At 46.0% G+C, this 22,490-nt stretch overlaps 1 protein-coding gene across 4 annotated transcripts; it reads right to left on the bottom strand.

The window, feature by feature from the left end:
* Positions 1-5: 5 nt before the first annotated feature.
* Positions 6-21,528, bottom strand: LOC138800505 (uncharacterized). Of its 4 annotated transcripts, XM_069982231.1 has the most exons (14): positions 21,209-21,528; positions 19,657-19,711; positions 19,547-19,578; positions 19,415-19,468; positions 17,487-17,525; positions 14,421-14,454; positions 13,217-13,257; positions 12,779-12,814; positions 12,630-12,674; positions 11,586-11,616; positions 10,127-10,173; positions 7,272-7,364; positions 2,184-2,285; positions 6-189 (listed from the first exon to the last, which is right to left on the bottom strand). In XM_069982231.1, exons 1-14 carry the CDS (start codon positions 21,297-21,299, stop codon positions 152-154), a joined length of 738 nt encoding a protein of 245 aa, XP_069838332.1. In that variant the 5' UTR covers positions 21,300-21,528; the 3' UTR covers positions 6-151. The 4 variants fall into 4 exon arrangements, with proteins under 4 accessions (XP_069838332.1, XP_069838333.1, XP_069838335.1 ...); XM_069982232.1 differs by lacking the exon at positions 12,779-12,814; XM_069982234.1 differs by lacking the exon at positions 19,415-19,468.
* Positions 21,529-22,490: the final 962 nt, after the last annotated feature.

The following is a 22,490-nucleotide window of genomic DNA, read 5'->3' as shown; positions in this document are numbered from 1 at the left end:
AGTGATATGGATACTGAGCCGCTCTCACAGTGCCAGCTCCGTCATATATATTTATATTTATTCAGTATGTAATTTTGTCGTGAGGAGACAGCATCAGACTTAGATACATCAAGCAGCATGATAGGCTTAGATACATCCTCTGCTGTCTTGGTCACACATTCTCATAATCCACATCTGGCTCTGGTCCAACTAAAAAAAAGACACCAGGAAAGAGTTAATATATATATACACACACACTAGAGAGATAGGGAGCCATATGCTAGGGACAAGGACTGAGATAGGAGCCATGCTGGGGACTAGGAATGAGATGGGGAGCCATGCTGGAGACTAGGAATGAGATGGGAGCCATGCTGGGGACTAGGAATGAGATGGGGAGCCATGCTGGGGACTAGGGATGAGATGGGAGCCATGCTGGGGACTAGGAATGAGATGGAAGCCATGCTGGGGACTAGGAATGAGATGGGGAGCCATGCTGGGGACTAGGGATGAGATGGGAGCCATGCTGGGGACTAGGAATGAGATGGGAGCCATGCTGGGGGGCAGGAATGAGATGGGAGCCATGCTGGGGACTAGGAATGAGATGGGAGCCATGCTGGGGACTAGGAATGAGATGGGAGCCATGCTGGGGACTAGGGATGAGATGGGAGCCATGCTGGGGACTAGGAATGAGTTGTGAGCCATGCTGGGGGGCAGGAATGAGATGGGAGCCATGCTGGGGACTAGGAATGAGATGGGAGCCATGCTGGGGACTAGGAATGAGATGGGGAGCCATGCTAGGGACTAGGAATGAGATGGGAGAAATGCTGGGGACTAGGAATGAGATGGGGAGCCATGCTGGGGACTAGGAATGAGATGGGGAGCCATGCTGGGGACTAGAGATGAGATGGGGAGCCATGCTAAGGACTAGGAATGAGATGGGGAGCCATGCTGGGGACTAGGAATGAGATGGGAGCCATGCTGGGGATTAGGAATGAGATGGGAGCCATGCTGGGGACTAGGAATGAGATGGGAGCCATGCTGGGGACTAGGAATGAGATGGGAGCCATGCTGGGGACTAGGAATGAGATGGGAGCCATGCTGAGGGACAGGAATGAGATGGGAGAAATGCTGGGGACTAGGAATGAGATGGGAGCCATGCTGGGGACTAGGAATGAGATGGGAGAAATGCTGGGGACTAGGAATGAGATGGGAGCCATGCTGGGGACTAGGGATGAGATGGGAGCCATGCTGGGGACTAGGAATGAGATGTGAGCCATGCTAGGGACTAGGGATGAGATGGGAGCCATGCTGGGGACTAGGGATGAGATGGGGAGCCATGCTGGGGACTAGGAATGAGATGGGAGACATGCTTGGGACCAGGAATGAGATGGGAGCCATGCTGGGGACTAGGGATGAGATGGGGAGCCATGCTGGGGACTAGGAATGAGATGGGAGACATGCTTGGGACCAGGAATGAGATGAAAGCCATGCTGGGGAATAGGAATGAGATGGGAAGCCATGCTGGGGACTAGGAATGAGATGGGGAGCCATGCTGGGGACCAGGAATGAGATGGGAGCCATGCTGGGGACTAGGAATGAGATGGGAGCCATGCTGGGGACTCGGAATGAGATGGGAGCCATGCTGGGGACTAGGAATGAGATGGGGAGCCATGCTGAGGGACAGGAATGAGATGGGAGCCATGCTAGGGACTAGGAATGAGATGGGAGCCATGCTGGGAACTAGGAATGAGATGGGGAGCCATGCTGAGGGACAGGAATGAGATGGGAGCCATGCTGGGGACTAGGAATGAGATGGGAGCCATGCTGGGGACTAGGAATGAGATGGGAGCCATGCTGGGGGGCAGGAATGAGATGGGAGCCATGCTGGGGACTAGGAATGAGATGGGAGCCATGCTGGGGACTAGGAATGAGATGGGAGCCATGCTGGGGACTAGGAATGAGATGGGGAGCCATGCTGGGGACTAGGAATGAGATGGGGAGCCATACTAGGGACTAGGAATGAGATGGGAGCCATGCTGGGGACTAGGAATGAGATGGGGAGCCATGCTGGGGACTAGGAATGAGATGGGGAGCCATGCTGGGGACTAGGAAGGAAATGCGGAGCCATGCATATGACTTAGATACACAGTTTTGCAGTATCACACATAATAGGCTTAGATACACAACCAACTGACATAACTTACTAGAAGGCGGATCCATGCCCACATTCTCGTAGGAGTGATAGAGACTGTCAGAGTGGGCGGAGTCTTTGCCGATGCTGTTGATGGCGGATCTTGGGGTCTTGTCTATAAGGAGAGGACAGTGGTCGGGTTTGTCAGGGGATATAACAGACATCATGTATAGTACGGTGCGTCACACCGTCACTACTTTCATGTTTACTGGTAAGTTTCATCTCTTTTCATTACAGATGAGCTGGTGGGTCCTTTTGCACAGGCCAATAATCGCTAACAAGGGTTCCTTAGAACACTCATTCAGCCAATAATTGGCCTGTGTGGAAGTGCAGGGACCCGTGGCTCCCTGTCTGGTGAGGTGCAGGGTCCCTGTGTGGTGAGGGGCGGGGCTCCCCGTCTGATGAGGTGCAGAGTCCCTGTCTGGTGAGGTGCGGGGGTCCCTGTCTGATAAGGCGGTGGCTCCCTGTCTGGTGAGGTGCAGGGTCCCTGTGTGGTGAGGTGCGGGGTCCCTGTCTGTATAGTGTGTATAGAACCATCAATGATGTCATGATCATGGTCACATGACCATGATCTCCCAGGACCTTCATCTAGGGCAATGATTTTCAACCAGTGTGCCGCGACACATGGTTGGGTGTGCCGCGGGGAAAGTTCCCCAAACTATGGTGCCCCTGTGTTTTGTTCCCTGGCAATGCCCAGCGATCGGTGGCGGATTATAATGTGGGCGGTTGCGTGGTGCGCTGCGGCGGGCCGTGATGCACACATCCAATCAACGTGTGTGCTACGGCAGCGGCGACCATCTCGGAGGAGGTGAGGAGGAAGGGGGGGAGAGAAACCTGGGGATGGGGGAGAGAAACAACGGAGAAAAGCAGGGGGGAGAGAAGTTTGGTGGAGAGAAGTATGGTGGAGAGAAGCACAGGAGAGAAGCATGGGGGAGAGAAGCACAGGAGAGAAGCATGGGGGAGAGAAGTATGGTGGAGAGAAGCAGGGGGAGAGAAGTATGGTGGAGAGAAGCACAGGAGAGAAGCACAGGAGAGAAGCAGGGGGGAGAAGTATGGTGGAGAGAAGCACAGGAGAGAAGCACAGGAGAGAAGCAGGGGGGAGAAGTATGGTGGAGAGAAGCAGGGGGAGAAGTATGGTGGAGAAAAGCACAGGAGAGAAACATGGGGGAGAGAAGCACAGGAGAGAAGCAGGGGGGAGAAGTATGGTGGAGAGAAGCACAGGAGAGAAGAATGGGGGAGAGAAGCAGGGGGGAGAAGTATGGTGGAGAGAAGCACAGGAGAGAAGCATGGGGGAGAAGTATGATGGAGAGAAGCATGGGGAAGAGAAGCACAGGAGAGAGCAGGGGGGAGAAGTATGGTGGAGAGAAGCATGGGGGAGAGAAGCAGGGGGGAGAAGTATGGTGGAGAGAAGCAGGGGGGAGAAATATGGTGGAGAGAAGCACAGGAGAGAAGCAGGTGGAGAAGTATGGTGGAGAGAAGCACAGGAGAGAAGCATGGGGGGAGAAGTATGGTGGAGAGAAGCACATGAGAGAAGCAGGTGGAGAAGTATGGTGGAGAGAAGCACAGGAGAGAAGCATGGGGGAGAGAAGCACAGGAGAGAAGCAGGGGGGGAGAAGTATGGTGGAGAGAAGCACAGGGGGGAGAAGAAAACAGGCCCAGGTTTTACACTGAGTGAGTATAAATACATTTAGAATCTATATTATTAACTGTATGTATAATATGTACTGTTTTAGTGTCATTTTGTGCCATTCTGGTTGGTGGTGTGCCCCGGGATTTTTTAAGTATAAAAAGTGTGCAGCGGCTCAAAAAAGGTTGAAAATCACTGATCTAGGGGGCAGTGTAACTAATAAGGTCAGTGAGGACCAAAAAAGACTCCCTCTTTCAGGGTAATATATTACCAGGGAGGGGTAAGGAGGGTAGGGGGGAACTGCCACTAAAAGAGGAGGTGAGGGGAGTCAGTACTGCTCTTAGTGGGGGACCTGGTAGAAGGGGTTAAAGCTGCCAGATGGATAGAGGGTGGGGATGGGAACAGAACTGCTGCACTGTGGTGTTTTGTAAAGGTGGAACAGTACATATTGCTGCTATGTTAGGCTGCATTAACACCTTCAGCAGTTTTTTCAGGAACATATATGATGTCTGATGTCGTCCGCAATCTGCAAAAAATGTCTCCATAAGACATCTGTAATCAGTATTTCTGCAGATCAGCAAAAAAAAAAAAAAAAAGGAAGGTGATAGTCGAATTGGAAGCTTTAAAAATGATTACGCATCCGTATTTCTTCATTACAGATTTGCGGTCGTTATGGACAATTCGTCCATAAAAATTAAGGATCCGCAAAAATGGCAGATGCCCCCATAGCCTTCTGAGGGTGAATCTGTGCTGCTATTACAGATCGGTAAATGTACAGGCAGTTTGAAAAGCCCCATTGAAATCAATGGGCCCTAAATTTGTCCTTAATTGCGAATCCGTAATTACTGAGAAATGTACGGAATGCGTAAATGTGGACTTGCAGCATGGATCTTGGCCTAATCACGGATCCACAAAAATTGCGGATGTGTAAATAGGCACATAGAAGCCTATTGGTTGTAAATTTGTCCGTAATTGCATTTCCGAATTTTGCGGATGTGTAAATAAGGCCTTAGTTTACAACAGGTGGAGGAGTATGTGTTTCTGCACTTTGATGTTGGGTTAGTACAATTAGAGCAGGTTTTTTTTTTTTGCACTGTGGTGTTGGTTTACTACAGGTGGAGCAGTATGTATTTCAGCACTATGGTGTTGGTTTACTACAGGTTGAGCAGTATGTATTTCAGTACTATGGTGTTGGTTTACTACAGGTGGAGCAGTATGTATTCCTGCACTAGTGTTGGTTTACTACAGATGGAGCAGTATGTATTTCAGCACTATGGTGTTGGTTCCCTCTAGGTGGAGCAGTATGTTTTCCTGCATTATGGTGTTGGTTTACTACAGTTGGAGCAGTATGTATTTCAGCACTATGGTGTTGGTTTACTACAGTTGGAGCAGTATGTTTTCCTGCACTAGTGTTGGTTTACTACAGATGGAGCAGTATGTATTTCAGCACTATGGTGTTGGTTTACTACAGGTGGAGCAGTATGTATTCCTGCACTAGTGTTGGTTTACCACAGATGGAGCAGTATGTATTTCAGCACTATGGTGTTTTTTCCCTCTAGGTGGAGCAGTATGTTTTCCTGCATTATGGTGTTGGTTTACTACAGTTGGAGCAGTATGTTTTCCTGCACTGTGGTGTTGGTTTACTACAGGTGGAGCAGTATGTAGTCTTGTATTATGGTGTTGATTTACTACAGGTGAGCAGTATGTATTTCAGCACTATGGTGTTGGTTTACCACAGGTGGAGCAGTATGTTTTCCTGCATTATGGTGTTGGTTTACTACAGGTGGAGCAGTATGTTTTTCAGTACTATGGTGTTGGTTTACTACAGGTGGAGCAGTATGTATTTCAGTACTATGGTGTTGGTTTACTACAGGTGGAGCAGTATGTTTTCCTGCATTATGGTGTTGGTTTACTACAGGTGGAGCAGTATGTATTCCTGCACTAGTGTTGGTTAACTACAGATGGAGCAGTATGTATTTCAGCACTATGGTGTTGGTTCCCTCTAGGTGGAGCAGTATGTATTCCTGCACTAGTGTTGGTTTACTACAGATGGAGCAGTATGTATTTCAGCACTATGGTGTTGGTTCCCTCTAGGTGGAGCAGTATGTATTCCTGCATTATGGTGTTGGTTTACTACAGTTGGAGCAGTATCTATTCTTGTATTATGGTGTTGATTTACTACAGGTGGAGCAGTAAGTTTTTCAGCACTATGGTGTTGGTTTACTACAGGTGGAGCAGTATGTTTTACTGCACTGTGGTGTTGGTTTACTACAGGTGGAGCAGTATGTATTTCAGCACTATGGTGTTGGTTTACTACAGGTGGAGCAGTATGTTTTCCTGCATTATGGTGTTGGTTTACTACAGGTGAAGCAGTATGTATTTCAGTACTATGGTGTTGGTTTACTACAGGTGGAGCAGTATGTATTCCTAGGCAAATAGCGGAAAAAAAGCGTCAAACTCCTAGATGCCAGCGCTGCCTCAGAGGAATCACAGGAACAATGATGGTAATATTTAAAAAGTTTATTTAGAATACGCACAGAGTATTACGCGTTTCAAAAGCATAAGCTTTCTTCCTCAGATAGTTGTGCATGATAGTTCCTGCACTTGTGTTGGTTTACTACAGGTGGAACAGTATGTATTCCTGCACTTGTGATGGTTTACTACAGGTGGAGCAGTATGTATTCCTGCACTGGTGTTGGTTTACTACAGATGGAGCAGTATGTATTCCTGCACTGGTGTTGGTTTACTACAGGTGGAGCAGTATGTATTCCTGCACTAGTGTTGGTTTACTACAGGTGGAGCAGTATGTATTCCTGCACTTGTGTTGGTTTACTACAGGTGGAGCAGTATGTATTCCTGCACTTGTGTTGGTTTACTACAGATGGAGCAGTATGTATTCCTGCACTAGTGTTGGTTTACTACAGATGGAGCAGTGTTTATTTCTGCAGTGTAGTGTTGCACTGGTTTAGAAGATAGTATCGTACATGAGAGGCTCAGGAGTCATAGGCTCAGATATACAGGGCCCTATTACACAGGATGATTATCGTGCAAAAAATCGTTATATCATTTGAATTTAAACGATAATCGTTCTGTGTAATTGCAGGCAACGATCGGAAAATCATTCGTGTTTCGTTGATCGTTGATTTAGAGCTGAACCTAAAATTATCGTTAATCGTTTGCTGTAATTCCACATAACGATCATAGTAACGATCACAATAACGACCATCGTTCTGTGTAATATAGTGAGTGATTTTAGGTAAACGATAAACAATTCCGTTTGCGATCGTTTATTGTTAGTCATTAATGGTTAAAAATCGCTCCGTGTAATAGATACAAAGCTCAGGTTTTAGTATCACATGACAGGCTTAGATACACAGCTCAGCGCGCAGTATCACAGATGATAGGCTTAGATACACAGTTCAGCAGAAAGCATCACAGGTAATAGGCTTAGATACACCAGCTGGCATGACTTACTTGGTGGCGGATCCACACCCACATTCTCGTAGGAGTGATACATACTGTCAGAGTGGGCGGAGTCTTTGTTGGTGCCGGACCTTGGGGTTTTGTCTGTAAGAAAAGAACAGTCCTCGGATTGGTCCAAGACATCATGTATACTACAGTGCCCACTGATTTCCCTATAGAAGAGCTGGTGGGATCGGGGTTTGGACCCCCATAGATCTGCCTGGTATTTAATAGACTCCCTGATAGAGGACCCCCAACTCCCTGACACGTCTAATATACAAACTACATGTATTCCCTATGAGAGAACAGAGTAAGCACAAGGGGTTAATTATAAGTAACACAGAAGAGCTAACAGATCCTCTATAAAAGCGTGTGTGTTTGTGTCTGCCTGTGTATCTCTGTGCCGTGTGTGTGTGCGTGTGTCTGCCTGTGAATGTATTTGTGTGTGTGTGTCTGCCTGTGTATGTGTATCTGTGTTCCCTGTGCATGTGTGTGTATGTCTGTGTATTTGTGTGTGTGTGTGTGTGTGTCTGCCTGTGTATGTGTATCTCTGTGCCCTGTGTGTGTGTGTGTGCGCGTGCGTGTGTCTGCCTGTGGATGTATTTGTGTGTGTGTGTGTGTGTGTCTGCCTGTGGATGTGTATCTGTGTTCCCTGTGTGTGTGTGTGTGTATGTCTGTGTATTTGTGTGTGTGTGTGTCTGCCTGTGTATGTGTATCTGTGTTCCCTGTGTGTGTGCGTGTGTATGTCTGTGTATTTGTGTGTGCGTGTATATGTCTGTGTATTTGTGTGTGCGTGTGTATGTCTGTGTATTCGTGTGTGTGTGTCTGCCTGTGTATGTGTATCTGTGTTCCCTGTGTGTGTGCGTGTGTATGTCTGTGTATTTGTGTGTGTGTGTATGTCTGTGTATTTGTGTGTGTGTGTCTGCCTGTGTATGTGTATCTGTGTTCCCTGTGTGTGTGCATGTGTATGTCTGTGTATTTGTGTGTGTGTGTATGTCTGTGTATTTGTGTGTGTGTGTCTGCCTGTGTATGTGTATCTGTGTTCCCTGTGTGTGTGCGTGTGTATGTCTGTGTATTTGTGTGTGTGTGTGTATGTCTGTGTATTTGTGTGTGTGTGTCTGCCTGTGTATGTGTATCTGTGTTCCCTGTGTGTGTGCGTGTGTATGTCTGTGTATTTGTGTGTGTGTGTCTGCCTGTGTATGTGTATCTGTGTTCCCTGTGTGTGTGCGTGTGTATGTCTGTGTATTTGTGTGTGTGTGTATGTCTGTGTATTTGTGTGTGTGTGTCTGCCTGTGTATGTGTATCTGTGTTCCCTGTGTGTGTGCGTGTGTATGTCTGTGTATTTGTGTGTGTGTGTGTGTCTGCCTGTGTATGTGTATCTGTGTTCCCTGTGTGTGTGCGTGTGTATGTCTGTGTATTTGTGTGTGCGTGTATATGTCTGTGTATTTGTGTGTGCGTGTGTATGTCTGTGTATTCGTGTGTGTGTGTCTGCCTGTGTATGTGTATCTGTGTTCCCTGTGTGTGTGCGTGTGTATGTCTGTGTATTTGTGTGTGTGTGTGTATGTCTGTGTATTTGTGTGTGTGTGTCTGCCTGTGTATGTGTATCTGTGTTCCCTGTGTGTGTGCGTGTGTATGTCTGTGTATTTGTGTGTGTGTGTATGTCTGTGTATTTGTGTGTGTGTGTCTGCCTGTGTATGTGTATCTGTGTTCCCTGTGTGTGTGCGTGTGTATGTCTGTGTATTTGTGTGTGTGTGTCTGCCTGTGTATGTGTATCTGTGTTCCCTGTGTGTTTGCGTGTGTATGTCTGTGTATTTGTGTGTGTGTGTATGTCTGTGTATTTGTGTGTGTGTGTGTGTGTGTGTGTCTGGCTATGTGACAAAACTAAGGTTGGTTTCTTATTAAGCAGTTTCTTATTCACAGGATTTTATTTATTTTTTATTTTTTAGCCATTATTATTCTTCAAGAAAATGCAGGATGAAACTCCCAGAAGTGCCCGGTGTTTGGCATAAAAATGGGCATCTCAGTGGGAGACAAAATTGTAATTCAAAGAAAAAATTACGTTTTGGCGACTGATCTGGCACTGACAGCACACAGGGAAGGCTGCCGCGTGTCACATGGTCAGACCTGCATCTATGCGTCTGGCTGTGAGGTGTCGTATATAATCACTGGCATCTATGGTACTTGTATCATACTTGGTCCTTTTTTTTAAACTGCAACCGGGTTCCTGTGTGCGGCGCCCGTCTATTCCCCAGCACTGGCACTGTGCTCGGGAATAGACTGTGACGATCTGTGACGACCATTGATACTAATGGAGCCGCGTCACATAAGGGAGGGGGTTTCATCACACTGGAGGTCAGCGGGCTGCCACCAGTGCTCCTGGGCAGGCCGGTGCACTGATGTAAACAAGACCCTGGAAAGCTTTATCTGCTACTTTGTAACTTCTGTGTAATGCTGGGAGGGATAATCATAGTGAATTCATCGGCAACTTGACCTCAGAACAACCCTCCCAGCATTACAAAGAAGATACAATGTTGCAGATAAAGCCTGCCAGGGACTTGTTTACATCAGCCGTCTCAGAAGGGAGGGGGGGGGGGGAGGAGGGGGAGACAAAGAGAAAAGCTCACACACAGATCTTTGTGTCTTCAGCAGAAAGCAGCAGCTGAGAACTGGGGGAAGAAGACTAAATAGATAAGAAGTATGGAAAGAATTGTTAGTCTCCCCATGGGCAGCAACATATCAAAAGTTATGTCTGAGAGGAATACCCCTTTAATTTTGGGTTTGTGAATTGGACCACATCTGAGCGTCCGGACACCCACATCTAGTCTGTTACAGGTTATATCCATATCTGTACAATAATCTTCACTTACTCTCCTCTTTGTCACCAATTTTCACATCAGTCTCAGAAACAATTTGTCTGTAAAAAAAAAATAAAAATCTTTAACAGTGTCTCAAATGTCAAGATGTCCACATGAGAAGAAAGAAGTGATGACTGTACGGAGGTTTATGGGACGTCACTGGCTCATCTGAGGGTTAGGTGGGAGGGCATGTGACCATATACTTGTCTGTACACAGTTACCTTTACTGGAATTATATTTTAAGGGGTTCATACACCTTATACTAAAGCTGGCCACACCCAATGCCGCCAACACCGTATCAGGGCTGATCTGCCAAATCATCACTCCACGCTCCCGGTGTTCTTCTCGTTTCTGCCCGCAGCCGCCGTTGGAACTTCAGAGCCGGTTTCTGCAGTGACTGGCCGCTCAACCAATCACAGGCCAAGACAGGGCACTGCAGCGGGCAGTGATTGGCTGAGCGGCCTGTCACTGCAGAGACAAGTGTGGAAGCTTCAACTGTGGTGAGAGAGGAGAAGTGAGAAGAACACAGGGGAGTGTGGACAGGTATGTAGGAATTTATTTATTTATGTATTTTAAGTTTTTTGGGGTTTTTTACACATTCATCAGCCGTTGGCGGGACATCTCTATTACCTTTACCGATGCACAAACAGTGGACAATGATTTTAAGTCAGGACCAAAATCAAGATCATTGTCTTTATTACACAAAGCGATAATCTGCTGGATGGGCCTCATCCATGTAATAGGACCCTTAGAGCCTGTTCACACTATGGCACTGAAATTCCATGTGGAACCCCCGCACGCGGACCCGGTGCCGAATCCTGCCTGGTATCTGTTTGAATGGGAGAGTTCACGCACCTCCGCTCACCACTCACATGTCAATTCTTTGAGCGGAGGCACGCGAGACGATTCCGCACAGAATTTTGGCTCCGATTCCGTAGTGTGAACGGGCTCTTAGACACATGGATGTCAATGGGCAGTTGGTTTAATTTGTAGACCTATTGGATCCTCCAGGATAAGATGATCTTTCTAGAATCTATACTGTCCAGGGATTATTCTGATCGCCATTGGAGTCGGGAAGGAATATTTCTCCCTGTGATGGGGCAATTGTCATCTGCCTCATGAGGGTTTTTGCCTTTTTCTGGATCAACACAGTAGGGTTTTAGGTTGAACTTGATGGACTCTTGTATTTTTTCAGCCTTATTAACTGTGTTACTATGTATATTCCATTTGACTTTAGGTTTTGTAATCCAGACACCCTCTTTATATAGCCGTCAGCAGACCTCTGCCCATGTGGAGCTGTCATCACCCAGGCAGTGTGACGGTCAGTCTCAGCACAGCAGCATTGCCCGCAGGGGCGTTTGATCATAAACACTTCTATAGTGAACAGACTGTGGCGGTGACCCCCGCAATGGGCTTCTGGGGTTCTCAGCATTGTTACATTTTGGAATTTGAAATAAAATTTGTTGCTTACAAGTAAATGGGGAGATCTTTCAGCCCAGGAACTGCGGGAAAAGAGAACAAGGTTAAAGTGCACCTGTCTGTTCCAGAGATTTTGTAAAAACCTGCCTAACTTTGTTATATTAACCCTTCAGAATGGTGACAGGTTCACCACCTTTGTACTAACCAGTTTATGCTAAGATGCTAAAGGCACAAATAGAGGAAGATACACTGGTTTTCATACAAGGGGCAGCTGTCCTGAGCTTTATGGGTGGTCAGAAATGAGAGGGAACCCTTGATTTACCTTTCAGGAACAGTGTTGACCCTCATTGTGCAGACTGGCTTAGCCTGGAAGTATACAGCCCAGGCTTTCTCCTGCACGTAGCAGTGGCTTAGCTCCACCCCCCACTTTCTGTGTTCTGTCCTGATCTGGCTGTTACTAGAGACAGAATTTCCCTACCAGCAGACAGTGGACGGCAGATTACAGGGTAGGTGGACACAGAGTAGCCAAGATTTAGAGCCTTTTGTTTGGGGGGGGGCAATGAGATATTTATGGGAAATGAAGTGATCTATAAGTATGTTAAGGATCACATAGGAAGATGGTGATCATGTAATACACATGAAGGAAGATGGTACTATCGAGGCAAAGATTATAGTGACCCATGGAGAGGGGTGCACCTTTTCATGGGAAATTATAGCTGTCTTCTTCCAAACTACAACTCCCATCATAACAAACCACTGCCACATACCATACATCTCATGTGAGCAATCTACTGGGTTATATAAGAGGAGATAGGAACGACTTACAGAATTAAGTGAAAGGACAAGAAAGTAATAAGAAGTAGCCGGAACATACGGCTTCCCCTCTAAGCCTCTGAAATCTCACACTAATGCACAGAAAATCCTATAGCGACTACCAGATGATGTAACGGGCCTTAAATTATCGCTGCCCGTAATCCCTGTCCTTGACATATAGAGGGGGTGGGGACGACCAGAACACGGCCAAAAAGTCCTGACTGATATAAGATTTGGTGCTAAAAACGTGAAAAAAACCCCATAATATAATTGTTTCACTCACTGTCCACAGTGGCGGCCAACACGTTCACGTAACCCTGCGCTTCATCTGCAATAGTTATATAGAGAGAGTAATACAGAGACTACAGTCCCCAGAAATGATGAGAGTTATTATAAGAGTTACTCTAAATAATATATCGAGATTGGACTGACCCAAGTTGACATAGCTTCCCTGGTGACTGCCGCTCTCTGCAGAGAAGACAGTGGGAGAGGTGTCAGGATCAGCATGATCAGCTCTAAGATCAAATTTTTAAAAAATTTATGGAAATTTTGGTCCCAATTTTAAAACACTGTAACATTCTCACTGCCTGCAGCCACCACTAGGGGGAGCTCACTGCATACAGATTTACCATTGAGATTATTAGAGGCCATAATACCTGTAGCAAAAGACCCCTCCCCTTGTACATAGTCTGACCCTGTAACTGCCTCTTTGTAGAGACAGCTGAGATATACACATTGTCTACATAAGAGCTGTATACACTAAACGGCAGTAGATTAATAATTTAGTTTTTTTTGTTTTTTAATGGTTGCAGCTGTTGCGTGCTCTAGAGTGTTCACGCCCTAAACTCCAAACAGGACAATCATTCATACCTATGGCGGATTCCCGTGATGTTGCAGAGTTCTGTTCTTTCCTAGGAAAATGAAATGTAAGAAGTCAGTAACTCCCATCATGCCCGGACAGCCTTGTGTCACGAGCTCCATATCATGTGCAGGGCTGCAGACAGGGGCTGATGCAAAGCTATAAAATGCTATTTTTCTCCTAAGCTCTAGTGTCATATAGGTCAGGCTGAGCTGCAGCATGCATGCCTCCTCCCTCCACCACCTCTCTGTACCCTGTATGATTGACGCACAGGGTTCAGTAGTGGAAGCCATGCAGGGAGGGGTGGGGAGTTACTCTTGCAGCATAGTCCTACATTATGGGTGTGTTAGTCACAGGAGAGTCCTTGTACAGCTTTCCCCTTCCTGTCTTGCCAATTCTCTCTGCCCCAATCAGGAGCAGGTTCTTTGAAGTAGAATTGTCCTCTTTGTATAGACTGATCACTGTGCATGACCCAGATCTGTCTTAGGTGAAGGTAGCACCTTGAGCAGGACCTTTGGTGATTTTGTAGTGTACGAGTCTTTGGTTAGTTGCTTTAAGAACTGGAAACGGACTGGTCCAAACAGGAGGAGACACAAATTGATGTTCTCACTCCTCTGGCCAAGCCAGAAAGATCCAGCTAGAAAGAGGGTCGGACTTGGTTGAACTAAGTGGTTCTAACCTGGGAAATGGTTGAAACTGGGGAAACTGACTTCTTCCTCAGACCACACTTCAGATTGAAGAAGGTCATGTGACCACACTCCTTACATCCTTGGCCAGTGTTGGGCGGCTTTGCCGAACTGTTTGGGTTCGGCAACGTTCTCCGAGCCTGAGTGCTCGCCATTTGACTCCCGGTAACTGGAGAATTTAGATGACACCCTAGGGTTGCCAGGAAAACACAGATACAACCTATGGCTGTGACCACTAGGAGTAGCAATACAAAGCAGTGTTAACCCGTGCACGACCATGACGCTTCAGTGTAGGCAATACTAACAGTGTGACAGGCGAAATGACAGGATATACAAACAAATTAACGATAAAAGATTCCTCAGCCACACGACAACTCTTTACTTTTAGTAGCTGGGATTCGGGTATTAGGACACTGCATCTCTGAGCATTATATAGAACTGACAGATTCCCTTTAATTTTCTCTTATACAGGATAAAGGATCTCGGGGTCCATGGCATGTCTAACCATTGCCCCGCAGCGTATACTTACACATCAGACTGCTGCGCTGCGCTCAGGTCCCGGACTGTAAAAAAAAAGATTGTGCATTAATTGTGAATCCTATTATAACATATTACATTACACCCTCCCCCCCCAGCCTTTTTTTTTCCATGTATAGCCCTGCAGCGCTCCTATAGGTTCTTAGTGTAAGAAAAGAATACTAGAACTTCAGTAAAGACTGACACATAGATACGTTTCACATGTCACACAGAGTTAAGGGCCTATTACACGGGTCGTTTAGAGGAGTAAACGAGCGCTGTCAGCGCTCGTTTGCTCCTCGTTCCCGCTGCTATTCAACGCGGCTGCAGCGAGCGGGAGGGGCGGCGGGGAGCTGCTGGGGGGGCTGCCCGGGTGATCGCTGATCGTCCGGGCAGCCCATAGGATATAGCAGCGTCTGCTGCCGATGCTCCTATTCAACGGAGCGACGGCTGATCGTTGCACTCTATTCCGCGGGACGATTATCGTCCGCAGCGGCCGATATCGGCCAAATACGGACAATAATCGTTCTGTGGAATAGGGCCTTAAGTCTATGGAGCCTGGAGGCAACGAGACGCAGCGAGCCGGGTCCAATCTAGTGATCTAAATATCCAGATCGCGACCAATCAAAATGATTGAGCTGTCAGATGATGGGTATGTTACAATGTATGATTTCTCCACCTCTGTAATATACATTCGGCCTCCATTCTCGCTTCTAGGAACTCTGCTTCCTCTCAGGGAATAAAAATCTTCTTTGCACCCGGAGGCCTAAAGCCAGAATTGCTCACATCCTGCCCACACAGGGCAGGGACTCGTCACAGAGATGAGCGAGTTCGTACGGACCCCAACCTCGGCCGGCTCGCTCATCACAGTGTATACCGGCCACTTTCATCCTAGTGTAATACGGAGGCATTTTTCTACCATATTAGGGTCACTAGGCCCGGCCTGAACACACGTCTGATGGGCCGGACTGGTTTTCGGGCCAGAACTTGTGGCAGTACTATGATCAGTGATAGTAGGACTAGGAAGTAATTTTTTTTTTTTTTGCTTTTTTCTTGATGTTTGAGACACAAAATAAACGCAAAAATAAAAATGGCGTTTATACCTGGAATGGCTACAGTTTTGTGATGTATTTATTAACAGCGTCTGTCTCACCCGGTCACACTGTACTGTTCTCATTCACTGACTGCCAGCAGAGGTGAGGAACAGAGTCACAAGGTATATTAAAGTGGCATACATTTACCTCATACAATCAATGGGGGAGATTTATCAAACATGGTGTAAAGTGAAACTGGCTCAGTTGCCCCTAGCAACCAATCAGATTCCACCTTTCATTCCTCACAGACTCTTTGGAAAATGAAAAGTGGAATCTGATTGGTTGCTAGGGGCGACTGAGCCAGTTTCACTTTACACCATGTTTGATAAATCTCCCCCTATGTACATAAAATGGTGCCGGCCCTTTAATTTGTGAATCAGGTGCAAAACCAAACCCACATCTAGCGAGCGTCTGAGCAGGAAAGTAGAGTGCGAGCGATGGCGGAGGGCGAGGGGTGCGGGGGCCGAGGGCTGGTTTCCTGTTGCATTGAAATATAGTTAGTTGTGCAGCAAAAGAAGCGTCCTGCGGAGCTGAGAGGCAACACTGGCCTTATTGCCCACAATGCACTGCAGCTATACATCACACATATAATACTTATGGGGAGACATTATAATACATATACTGTATAATGGGTCAGAAAGATGAAAAAAGAAGTCTGTTACACACAGCTGCAGCTTTGTCACAATGTATCAGTGAGGAGCCTGGATAGCAGGGAGGAGGATACAGATAGTAGAACACTATAACACACATAACAGGCATGATGGGGATTGTAGTTTTTCAGCAGCTTGAGGGCCGCAGGTTTCCCCAATTTATAATGTTCTCACTGAGATTATTGCAAAAAAAAAAAAAAAAACTAAATAAAAAATAAATAAATAAGTGGCGGTTGTAGAAAAGTCATGTGACCGGCTATCTGGAGGATCCCATACATTTATCTCCTGGGGCAGGTGCCGCTCTGTGCCCACCTCACCGCCCTGTGGTCTGATATCAGTGTATACTGCCCTGGCCGTCTACTGTGCAAACTCTCCAACATCGGGGACCCCCCTCCACAACAGAGATATGAGGACAAGTAACAGACATTTATATATACTCCCTGCACAAGAGAGACAGACATGTCCTTATAAGTGCCAGCCCTAGATGCCCCATATGTGCCAGATGTCCCCGAAATGCCAGCCCCAGATGCCCCAAAAATGTCAGTCACAGCTTCCCCGTATATGCCAGATATCTCCATAAATGTCAGTCATAGATGCCAAATTATTGCCAGCCACAGATGCCCCATACATGCCAGATGTCCCTTTATGCCAGATATCCCCATAAATGTCATTCACAGATGCCAAATTATTGCCAGCCCCAGATGCTCCATATATGCCAGATGTCCCCATAAATGCCAGCCCCAGATGCCCCAAAAATGTCAGTCACAGCTGCCCCGTATATGCCAGATATCTCCATAAATGTCAGACACAGATGCCCCATAAATGTCAGTCACAGATGCCAAATTATTGCCAGCCACAGATGCCCCATACATGCCAGATGTCCCTTTATGCCAGATATCCCCATAAATGTCATTCACAGATGCCAAATTATTGCCAGCCCCAGGTGCTCCATATATGCCAGATGTCCCAATAAATGCCAGACCCAGATGCCCCATAAATTCCAGATATCCCCATAAATTTCAGTCACAGATGCCCTATATATGCCAGATGTCCCCATAAATGCCATCCCCAGATGCCCCATACTGTATATACCAGATTTCCCCAGAAATGTCAGTCACAGATGCCCCATATATCTCAGCGGATGTCACAGACATCTCCATACATTTTGTACCCTAATATTTCACCCTTGGGTCCCCATGAGGTGACTGGTCGCCGATTGTGTTCTGCTCGGGAAGTCAAGATTTGTTCCCTATATTGATGAAGCCGTGTAGGGTCCGACCTTATATAATAATAACGGGAACATCACCCCTAAAATCACCAGATCTAACAACTTACTTTTCTCCAATTCTTCTCCAGACATCTTGCCGCTTTCTCCTGTAATGGTGAAAAAAAAAGATATTTAGGTGAATTTATACAGCAATCTCACAATTTTAATTAAAAGGGAATTAAAGGAAACCTCAGAGCCGCCCTGTATATTATAGACCCAGGATTATATTCTATTATCAGAGCCGCCCTGTATATTATAGACCCAGGATTAGATTCTATTATCAGAGCCGCCCTGTATATTATAGACCCAGGATTATATTCTATTATCAGAGCCGCCCTGTATATTATAGACCCAGGATTAGATTCTATTATCAGAGCCGCCTTGTATATTATAGACCCAGGATTAGATTCTATTATCAGAGCCGCCCGGTATATTATAGACTCAGGATTAGATTCTATTATCAGAGCCGCCCTGTATATTATAGACTCAGGATTAGATTGTGTGATCAGAGCCGCCCCGTATATTATAGACCCAAGATTATATTCTATTATCAGAGCCGCCCCGTATATTATAGACCCAGGATTAGATTCTATTATCAGAGCCGCCCCGTATATTATAGACCCAAGATTATATTCTATTATCAGAGCCGCCCCGTATATTATAGACCCAGGATTAGATTCTATTATCAGAGCCGCCCTGTATACTATAAACCCAGGATTAGATTCTATTATCAGAGCCGCCCCGTATATTATAGACCCAGGATTATATTCTATTATCAGAGCCGCCCCGTATATTATAGACCCAGGATTAGAGTCTGGCATCAGAGCCGCCCTGTATATTATAGACCCAGGATTAGATTCTATTATCAGAGCCGCCCTGTATATTATAGACCCAGGATTATATTCTATTATCAGAGCCGCCCTGTATATTATAGACCCAGGATTAGAGTCTGGCATCAGAGCCGCCCTGTATATTATAGACCCAGGATTATATTCTATTATCAGAGCCGCCCCGTATATTATAGACTCAGGATTAGAGTCTGGCATCAGAGCCGCCCTGTATATTATAAACCCAGGATTAGATTCTATTATCAGAGCCGCCCTGTATATTATAGACCCAGGATTATATTCTATTATCAGAGCCGCCCCGTATATTATAGACCCAGGATTAGATTCTATTATCAGAGCCGCCCTGTATATTATAGACCCAGGATTATATTCTATTATCAGAGCCGCCCTGTATATTATAGACCCAGGATTAGATTCTATTATCAGAGCCGCCCTGTATATTATAGACCCAGGATTAGATTCTATTATCAGAGCCGCCCTGTATATTATAGACCCAGGATTAGATTCTATTATCAGAGCCGCCCTGTATATTATAGATTCAGGATTTTATTGTGTGATTAGAGCCGCCCTGTATATTATAGACCCAGGATTAGAGTCTGGCATCAGAGCCGCCCTGTATATTATAGACCCAGGATTAGAGTCTGGCATCAGAGCCGCCCTGTATATTATAGACCCAGGATTAGAGTCTGGCATCAGAGCCGCCCTGTATATTATAGACCCAGGATTAGAGTCTGGCCCTTTATGGATTTAGGGCCCTTTTACACAGAAAGATTATCTGACAGATTATCTGCCAAAGATTTGAAGCCAAAACCAGGAATGGATTTGAAAAGAGAGAAATCTCAGGCTTTCCTTTATTACCTGCTCTCTGTTTATAGTCCATTCCTGGCTTTGGCTTCAAATCTTTGGCAGATAATCTGTCAGATAATCTTTCCGTGTAAAAGGGCCCTTAGAATGAGGCTGAAGCTGGAACATAAACCATTAAATGGCTTCCAATAAGCCCCTCCCCCCTGACTGTATAGTCTCTGACTGGCACTTCAGGGACCTTTGGGAAGATGCACATGATGATAATTGAGAAGTAATATTATTAAGGATTCAAAATGAGAGAAAAATGATTATGGGGGGAGCAGATGTTACCCAGATTCCCGTACTTAGTTTTGAGTGCTGTGCTGCAGGGTCTGCAGATGAGTTTGGTGGGTACAGACCTGGGAAATAAAAAAATAAAAAAAACGTAAAAAAACTACAGTCAGGAGAAGAAAAAGACTGTGTAACCCAGAGCTCACCGTGTTCATATCGCGCCACCAGACTCGGTGTCCTGTCAGAGAGATGGAGAGGTGAGAAATAAAGGAAACAACTTATGATTATTATAAGGGTATAATCTATAGGCTCTTACGGAGGGGGCGGGGGCTGGCGGCGCCCGGTGGAATCTGACGACTTGCCTGTAAAGACTGTGGAAATGAAAAGATGGATACCAATCAGTATATGAATATATGCCCCTCCCACTGTCAGCCATGTTGGGAGCTAATGGGCCCCGTCACCCAGAGGTCCAACTCTCCCTTAGCTCTCCCTGGCAGTTAGTGTCATTTGGTGAGGAAACTGATTACATCTGTCTTTCTGACATGGGATCACTGATGACATAGGTGGGGGAGGAAGGAGCAAAAGAAATCAGTGTAACTTCATCCTGGCAGGTACGGGCACGTAGCTGTAGGTCAGTAGCTCCATTTACTAACATAACTGGGTTAGTGATAAAGAGCACTTTTCATGTGGCCGATACTAAATCATATATAATAGTCAGTAATACTTTTTATAATTAGACCTAAACTCAACTCCACCCAAGCCCAACTCAATCATAAGACCTGAACATGACCCTAACATAAGTTTTGAACACCAACACAAACCAACAAAGTCCTAAATCTAACACAAGCTCTAAACCCGACAAATACTCAACCAGTCCAGACCCCAACAAAAATACAGGACTAGACCCCAACACTGGTCCTTGAATCGTCTATAAGTTTTAAATCTGATACTAACCAACTCTAGCCCTTAACCAGACATCAAAACAGCATCTGAACATGACTCTAACACAAGTCCTTAATATAACTCCAATACTTTCTTGGACTCAACCCTAACAAGTCCTTAACTCAACCCCAACACAAGTCTGAACCCAACCCTACCATGTCCTGAACTTAACCCCAACACAAGCCCCAAATTTGACTCTAATGCAAGTCTTGGCTACAGCACAAGATGTGAACATGATCATAATACCCAAACCTAACCGCAACATTAGCCTAGACCTAACCCTACAGGTGCCCGTACACCTTCAATATTATTCAGTTGACATCTTCTCTGGCCTCTCCATATGAATGTTTGGTATGGCGAAAAGTTCATGCGTTCCACATGACCCTAACACAAATTCTGAAAACAGAAGTCCTAAACCCAACACAGGCCTAGAACCTGACCCCAATACAAGCCCTGATCCTGACCCCAACACAAGCCCTGATCCCGAACCCAACACAAGCCTTGATCCAGACACCAACACAAGCCCTGATCCTGACCCTAACACAAGCCCTAATCCTGACCCCAACACAAGCCCTGATCCTGACCCCAACACAAGCCCTAATCCTGACCCCAACACAAGCCCTAATCCTGACCCCAACACAAGCCCTAATCCTGACCCCAACACAAGCCCTAATCCTGACCCCAACACAAGCCCTAATCCTGACCCCAACACAAGCCCTGATCCTGACCCCAACACAAGCCCTGATCCTGACCTCAGTGCACTGATCCTGAACCCAACACAAGCACTGATCCTGACCCGAACACAAACACTGACCGGGACACCAGCACAAGCCTTTAAACCACCTCTAATGTTGAGATAAAAGTTGTAGAACAAGATTCGGTGATAATGAGTAGGAGTGAAGGCCAGCCTTATAAGATGTACTTACATTGCCTGCAACTGGTACAACCAATGAAAAAAGCCATCACCAATATTCCAAAAACACCAACGATCAAGTCGTCGAATGATGGATGGTACATGTAGCCTTCTGTGTCCACCTACGATGAGCCGCCTGACTTATGTCCTCCTGCAGTCGCTCATGCCTGTCCTCCTTAATGTGGCCTTTCTTCCTTCTTTCAGGAGACTCAAGTTCTTCTGTTCTTTCTCCAAAATTTCCCTTCCAGTCCCCCAGGCTCTTTGCTTGTGTCTTCCCTCTTCTTTGCTTTCTCCGGGGTCCTGTCTGGCTCACTAGGTTATGTGACCCACCAAAGTCACCAAAGCAGCAGGTATGGTTAATGCAGTAATTCTACACCCCCTTTATGAGTCACAAAAGGCTGAGAACTACACTGCATGGAAACCACCAAAGCCACAAAGGACAGGATGCTCTGCTGTCATCAGGTCTCTTCCGAGTATGTAGGTGCCCTATTTTCAATGGTTTCGAGGGTCTTTCAACTTCAACTTGTAATTTGTCTAACTCCTGGCTGATGTCTTCTACATACAATAAAATGTGTATGGTTTCTCGACATCCTAAATAAGACTCTACTAGTCTGGAAGTCCTAACAATAAGACTGGAGGAGGATGGAGCTATATAAGGCAGCTCGTTTAATTAAACCAGTACATGCTGCTGGTGGTCAAATTCTCCAACCCTAACTCTATACTCCAGCCGCAAACCTCTCTCTGATCCATAGTTTCCCCCTAAACCCCTTTGTACACCATAATCCTAACTTTATCTATACTCTAGTTCTAAACTCTACTCCCCTAAACTTAGGTACTGTATGATTGACTGTTTAAGGCGTATGGTGACCATCCTACTCTTGCCTGACAGATGATGTCTGGGGAAAAACAGTTGGGATGGGAGTGTTGGACTTGAACTACCTGATCGTGTTGATCTGAGTTGCCAGTCTGTTTAGGTTAAGCAACCTTTTCTTTGGATGCCACCATAGGGAGTCCTGGAAAACATGGATACAGCCATAGGATACGACGGGAGTCAAATGCAGGGGTTTGTGTTTGGAGAAGGTTGCCAAACCAAAACAGTTCAGCAAACTCACTTGACACTACTACCTGGAGATAAGCCCCTAATACCCCTCTCTGTACTCTAGTCCTAACTCAATGCACAGTCTAACCCTAAGCCTTTCTATATACTCCAATCCTAACTTTATATATTCTTTAACCCTATATCTCACCGTGTACTCCAACCCTAAGTCTTTCGAGACTTCAATCCTAACCTATCT

Source organism: Dendropsophus ebraccatus, chromosome 9, assembly GCF_027789765.1.
Source record: "Dendropsophus ebraccatus isolate aDenEbr1 chromosome 9, aDenEbr1.pat, whole genome shotgun sequence".
NCBI classification, from domain to species: Eukaryota; Metazoa; Chordata; class Amphibia; order Anura; family Hylidae; genus Dendropsophus; species Dendropsophus ebraccatus.
The sequence above is the reverse complement of the archived record's forward strand: the minus strand, read 5'-3'. Positions and strand labels throughout refer to the sequence as shown.